The 6,523-nt window shown below is 57.3% G+C and overlaps 1 protein-coding gene across 3 annotated transcripts; it reads right to left on the bottom strand.

Moving 5' to 3' along the window:
- Window positions 1–67: 67 nt before the first annotated feature.
- Window positions 68–6,413, bottom strand: LOC145718193 (coiled-coil domain-containing protein 57-like). Of its 3 annotated transcripts, XM_081809661.1 has the most exons (4): window positions 5,811–6,408; window positions 2,633–2,795; window positions 2,064–2,198; window positions 68–594 (listed from the first exon to the last, which is right to left on the bottom strand). In XM_081809661.1, the coding sequence occupies exons 1-4, from the start codon at window positions 5,900–5,902 to the stop codon at window positions 580–582; spliced, it is 405 nt and encodes a 134-aa protein (XP_081665787.1). In that variant the 5' UTR covers window positions 5,903–6,408; the 3' UTR covers window positions 68–579. The 3 variants fall into 3 exon arrangements, with proteins under 3 accessions (XP_081665787.1, XP_081665786.1, XP_081665788.1); XM_081809660.1 differs by lacking the exon at window positions 68–594 and having other exon boundaries at window positions 618–2,198; window positions 5,811–6,411; XM_081809662.1 differs by lacking the exon at window positions 68–594 and having other exon boundaries at window positions 2,088–2,795; window positions 5,811–6,413.
- Window positions 6,414–6,523: the final 110 nt, after the last annotated feature.

Genomic DNA, 6,523 nt, shown 5'->3' with positions numbered 1-6,523 from the left:
GTGTTTCCCCGATTTCCCAGCGACACGGCTTCCCTCAGGGGCCTTGAGGTGAGACCTGTGGGGGGCTGGGGCCTCCTGTGACGCTGACCGTGGGGCATGTGCCTCAGGCCGGAAGCAAACGCTCCCTCGGGGGCCCTGGCTAGAACCCTTCCTGCCTCTTCCAGCTTCTAGCGTGGACCCGCACTCCTCCGTGTCCCTCGGTCTGGGGCCACGTCGCTCCCGTGTCTGCCTCCGTCGGCACCTGGCTTTCTCCCTGTGTCTCCACGTGCTGTGCTTTTTATAAGTACGCCAGTCATGTTGGATTAGGACCCTGCTCCCGAGTGAGCTCATCTGAACTGGTTACATCCACAAAGACCCTATTTCCAAGTAAGGTCGCATCCCGAAGAGCTGGCGGTTAGGACCGGAACCTGTCTCTTCCGGGCCACCGTCAGCCCGCGGGCCCCTCACGGTCACTGTCAGGCTCTGGGAGGCTGTCCGTCAGCGCAGAGATCTTTGTGGGGAGGACACGGCCACGGCTGTATGTCGGTGGCTCAGACAGCAGGTGTGAAGATGCATGTCTCTGGGATAAATTCTAGCCCCTTAGTTCTGTCCTTCCTGGAGAGACACAGGCTTCCATTACTAGAGGGCCCTCGGCTGCACCCTGGGATGTCCTTCCGGACGTGACCGTACACTGCGTCCTCCAAAATCAGCACCGACGCCGACAAAGCTACCAGGACAGGAAGCATTCTTCCCAATTTTTAAAGTAAGTGAGCCGGCTCTGTGGCCAGTGACGTGGCAGGAAGGACACTGGTGTCCCTGCCGCCCACTGATCCCTCCCCGTGAGCCTTCCCGCTGCCCTGTGCTGCCGAGGCCTGAGGGAGCCTCCGTGGTCATGTGCCACGTCCTCCCCAAGGCTGTGGCTCCCGCCCAGCTGTCCTCACAGACACTGGGTCATTTTCCTGGGTTCTGACAATTCTCATGAATGACCGAGACAGGATCACCAGATGTCAACTCTGAGCCTGCGCCAGAACTTACGTTCTTGAGAGAAGAAGTAGAGGTCTTGGGTCCTGTACACAGCTTAGGACAAGTTAGGAACATATGTATACACACGTACGTCTTAGTAACCTCTACACCCAGCGTGGGGCTCAAACTCGACCCTGAGATCAAGAGTCACGTGCTCTACAGACTGAGCTGGCCGGGCGTCCCAAATTACAAATATCTTGACACTGGTTAGGAGCTGAGCCCTGGACACACGGCCAGCGCATCGTCTTGGAGGAAATCCTGCCCACCTGGGTCCCTGTGACAAGCCAGAGGTCTGAGCGGCTGCTGCCCTTGGGGTGGGGACGGGGACGGGGACCAATGGGAAGGGGAACTTCCGGGGTGACAGAAATGCTCTGTATCTTGTTGGAGGGCTGGGCCCCATGGGCACAGTCGCGGCAAACACACTGACCTGTGTGCACTGAAGATCTGTGTGTTTCACTGTGTGTCAAACGAAACAAGAACTGTTCATGGGCCTGGAAAAATCCTCCACCTGCCCCTCCCGCTCCCCCACCTCATGCTGCCCCTGCCCCTCTGACCGTGGACCTTGGAGCCCGGCCCTGCTCCTTCCAAACCGTTCCGCAGGGTCCCTGTGTCTCGGGCCACGGCACCGACCTCAGCATCGGAGGATCCAAGGGCCGGGACAGAGTTCTCGGCAGACCTGCCTGACTCAGGCAGTCCCTGCGGACGGGGTCACGGCACACAGCGACCCCCCACAACAGCTCCGTGGAGGAGGCCGCGGAAGCAACAGTACACTAACCATCTGTATGGCAGAACGGCAGAACGTGGGTGTTCTTGAGATTTCAAGAACTAAAGATACGAAGAAGAGTCTGCGCACAGGGTCACCTCAGCTCTTCCGGGGGCCAGACTGGCCCCTGTTTGCTGACAGACACGGGAAAGGAACAGGGCTGAGAGGACCGGCCTCCAGTTGGCTTCTGTGTGGCCCCGTTCTCCCACGGCCGCTGTTGAGGGAAGGCTCAAGGAGCGGGCCGCTGGGGCGTGGGCCTTCCCAGGGGAGGCTTAGGGAGGAGAGGGGCAGCACTGACCTGCACCTCCTTCTCAGGAAGGAGCCCCTGTGTCCTCAGCGCCTGCACGGCCTGGTCTCTCTCCAGGGTCAAGGCCTTCAGCACCACCTCCTGGTCACGCAGCGTCCGCTCTGTCTCCTGGAGCTTGGCAGCAACCTGGGAGGAGATGTGGGACTCAGCTTCCGCTGGGAGGGTTACAAGGCAGCAGGCCAACTTCCGGGGTCCTTCCCGGGGAGCAGACAGCAGACACGTGAGCGAGCAGCCCCCGGGGCCCAGGACCACGCGGCGGCCAGGGCCGGCTGAGGGGCAGCCCCAGGCTCGGGTGCGGCCAGGGATCCTCCCAGCACTGGTCAGTTAGGGAAACAACCAGTGTAGCAAAACTAAGATGCTGTCAGAGGCTGTGGGCAGGACAGGGACGCCTTTCGTTGCTCTCGTCTTTGTTGCTACACTTCACGCAGCTCGGTGAGGCTCGGCATCTTCCAATCCAAACGACAATGCGGTGAGAGCCCAGAGCCCTCCTCCAGGAGCCACAGGGCGCTCCCAGGCCCTCCCAGCGCAGGACGAGACCTGACGAGCCTAGGGACGCAGACCTGATCCCGCGCCTCGGTCAGGGCCTGAATTAGGTCCTCAGACTTGCGGTAGTGGGCCCTCTCCACACCGTCACAGCGCTGCTGCCAGTCCAGCTGCAGTTGCGTCTTCTCGCGCTCCAGGCACCGCTCCCTCTCCGCGGCCGCGGACAGCTGCTGCTTGTACCTCCGGGGACGGGAAAAGCACGGAGGTTAATGTCTTGCACGTGAAGAGCAAAGGTGGCAGGGTGGAGGGAGGGCGCTACCACACTGCAGTCGGGCCCCTCGGGGGCCCCCTGTGGGCTGGCCCTGTTCCCGTGCACTCGTGGACACGAGGCACGCTTGGCGCAGCCGGGAGGAGTCTGCAGTGTGGATGCAGAGGAGACAGGGCATCTGCGGGCAGGCTCGGGTTCAGAGAGGAGCAGGGACTCCCAACACCAAGGAAACCAGCACCACGGAACATCAAACTCAAGAAACAGAAGAACCCATTCGTAAGAAGAGAAGGGAAGAAAGCCAACAAACTTGCGGGAAAAAAAAGAGAAGTGGTTCCAGCAGAGAAATGTGAGAAGGTTTCAGAGCAACCACCAGAGAGCAGAGCGGGCCGAGCCGGAGAGCTCGGAGCGCCAGGACAGAGAGAGCCTCCAGAGCTCAGAGGACCGACGTCCATCTAAGAGCGGGTCCAGAGAGATCAGAACGGAGGAGACAAAGGAGAAAAGCCCGCACAACTGGGGGGACGCACGTCCTCGGACCACAAGGGCTCGCCAAGCACCAGGCAGGGGGAGCTTTACAGGACCACACGCACAGACGCTGTGTGCGGTGCTGGGTTCCAGGATGAAAGAGAAGCCTAAGGGACAGAGAGAGAGAGTGCCATATGGGCCCCAGGCTTCTCGTCGGCCGCGTGGGGCAACGCATGGTGGGGGGCTCCAGACGGCCTCTCCCCCAAGGGTGGCGGGCTGTGTGCACGACCGGATGGGCGCCCCTGATCGGGTGAGCCACATGAGACCCTGTCCTGCCCACTGGAGGGTTTCCTGCCGGTCTTGAGAGGTAGCTGCCGGGAGGCCACACTGTCGGGGCTCGCAGCCGCGGGGAAGGACCTCTGCCACCACCCTGAGGAGCCTGGAAGGAAAGGGCAGCCTGGCCGGCACCGTGGTCCCAGCCTAGTGAGACCCTCTGCCGGGGACACAGCTGAGCCGAGCCGAGCCGGACTCCTGACCACAGAAACTGAGATAATAAATGGGCGTCGTTAAAGCCACTAAGTTTGCAGTGATTTGTTCCAGATCAATAATAAAGTAACACACGATGGGTTTAAAACCCAGGGGAAGGGGCGCCTGGGGGCTCAGTTGGTGAAGCAACTGCCTTCGGCTCGGGTCATGATCCCGGGGTCCTGGGATCAAGCCCCGCATCGGGCTCCCTGCTCGGCGGGGAAGCCTGCTTCTCGCTCTCCCACTCCCCCTGCTTGTGTTCCCTCTTGCACTGCATCTCTCTGTCAAATAAATAAATAAAATATTTTTTAAAAATCCAGGGAAAAAGTGATTTGGAATTTAGCATCCTAAACCCAGCAAAATCAGCACTCACGCAAAAAGGCAAACATGGGCACATCTTCAGACACAAAGGCTCACAGCAGTGATTTGCAGGGCTTTGCAAACCGTGGTGAAAGCCCACTTATTTTTTTTTAAAGATTTATTTATTTATTTTTGAGAGAGAGAGAACACAAGCTGGTGAAGGGGCAGAGGGAGAGAATCTCGAGCAGACTCCCCCCGAGCGAGGAGCCCGACTCGGGGCTCGATCCCAGGACCCTGAGACCACACCCTGAGCCAAAACCAAGAGTCGGCCGCTCAACCGCCTGAGCCACCCAGGCACCCCCGAGTTGTTTATTTTTAAAATGTCCACGGAGAAGCGCCCAGCTAGCTCAGTCGGTAGAGCATGAGACTCTTAAAATGTCCACGGAGGGCCAATACTTTGTAAAACGTCAGGAACCGCCACAGCGCTGTCCCGTGACCATGAAGTTCCCGAATGCCCATGCTCCCCGCACTTGGATCCCGTGGAGCAGACACACAGAACTAAATCAGAAATCAGTAACAAAAAGATATCTGGGAATCTCAAAATGATGGGAGACTTAGCAACACATTTCTAAACAGCCCATGGACCAAAAAAGAAATCACAAGGAAAATCAGAAAGTATTTTTAACTGAATAATATCAAAATTTGTGGGACACAGTAAAATAGTGCTCGGAAGGAGATTCAGAGCATTAAATGCTTACGTTTCTCAGAAAAAAACAATGGTTCAAAAATAATAATCGAGGACCCCACCATTAAAAGCTGTCAAAAGAACATCAAATTAAAGCCAAAGGAAGCAGAAGAAAGGAAATAATCTTTTGAGAGTAGATGTCAATGAAAGTAAAAACCCAGAAAACAACTGAGAAAAGTCAATGAAACCAAAAGCTGGCTCTTTGAAAAGATCTGTAAAATCGACAGATGTCCAGCTAGGCTGATCACGAACAGGACAGAGATGGTTACGACAGGCTCTGCACACACTGGGGAAACATAAAGAAACACCATGAACAGTTCCGTGCCAATAAAGTCAACAATGACACGAAATGGGCAAACTCACTGAAAGACACAAATTCCCCAAACTGACACAGAAACAGAGAAAACGTGCAACAAGCATGCAGAGAAGCCAGATGCAAAGTGCACACAGACGGAATGCGGAGTGGCAGGCGGGGCGGCCGCAGGGCTGGGGCCGGGGCCAGGGTTCACGTCTCGGCTGCGGGGGAGGCTGAGTCAAGAGTCAGCAACCGTACAGCTGAAACAAGGGCATCTGTTGTATTTAAGTTACTCCTCGAGAGAGAGAACACGTTCTTTACACAAGCGTTCCTTAGCGATCACACAGGAGACACGAAGCAGCGACTGTCCACACGGGACCGAGCAACAAGAACGCTGCTGTGGTGCTCGCTCCGGACCCGGGCCCGTTCCCGGGGAAAGGCCTTCTCCGGCCACCCTCCATCACCCCGTCCCTCCTGTGCTCTCCCTTCTCACGACCAGATGTTCTTCTTCTCTTTCCTATGTCTTTCTCCCTCAATAGGATGCAAGGCCAGGGCCTTGATTCTGTTCCCTTTTGTACCCGCAGCACCCAGAACAGCACCAGGCCCCTAGGAGGTGCGCAGCGAAAAGACCGCTCTTGGGGAAGCTGTGGGGACAGTCACCTTGCGATGTCCTGCTGGCATCTGGCCAGATGTGCCTTGAGTTCTACCTCCTCTTCCTGCAGCGACTGAAGCTGAAGGTCCTTGGAGATCATCTCCTTGGACAGCTGAGCGATCTGGGCATCCCAGCCGGATTTTAGAGCTGATGCATCTTCCCGAAGTCTGCACAAAGAAGGAAAGCTGTGTGAATGTGGGTGTGGTGCTCACTCAAGCTTTCCAACACACACACACCCACATGCACGCCGCCCTCAAAGGAAACCCACACACCAGTGTCTCCAGATCAGGGTGGAGACTTCCTCACCCAGATTAGGAAACGGTCCTACCCGAGAAGAAATACCCACCCGTCCATCCCACCAACCCAGGTGCCCACTGAACACCTACAACACGCCAAGTCCGTGCCAGACGTGCAGAGGACAGTGAGCCATGGGGGTCTTGGGGTGGTGCCTCTGGGCTCACCTTTGCCACGCCTCGGGCAGCCCCTCAACGTGCATACACATGTCTTCAAGTTCAACGGTAAGACGAGGTCCTATAGAAGCCCTACACTCCCTGGTAGAATCACCACAACTTGGATAAGCTTCCCCAGAAGAAGAGCTCTAAAGAAGACACCTAGAGGGGGCGCCTGGGTGGCTCAGTCGGCTAAGCGACTGCCTTCGGCTCAGGTCATGATCCTGGAGTCCCGGGATCGAGTCCCATATCGGGCTCCTTGCTTAGCAGGG

Source organism: Leptonychotes weddellii, unplaced genomic scaffold (genome assembly GCF_054177405.1).
Source record: "Leptonychotes weddellii isolate Sample4059 unplaced genomic scaffold, ASM5417740v2 HiC_scaffold_11940, whole genome shotgun sequence".
Lineage (NCBI taxonomy): Eukaryota > Metazoa > Chordata > Mammalia > Carnivora > Phocidae > Leptonychotes > Leptonychotes weddellii.
This window is presented reverse-complemented; position numbering and strand designations above follow the sequence as displayed.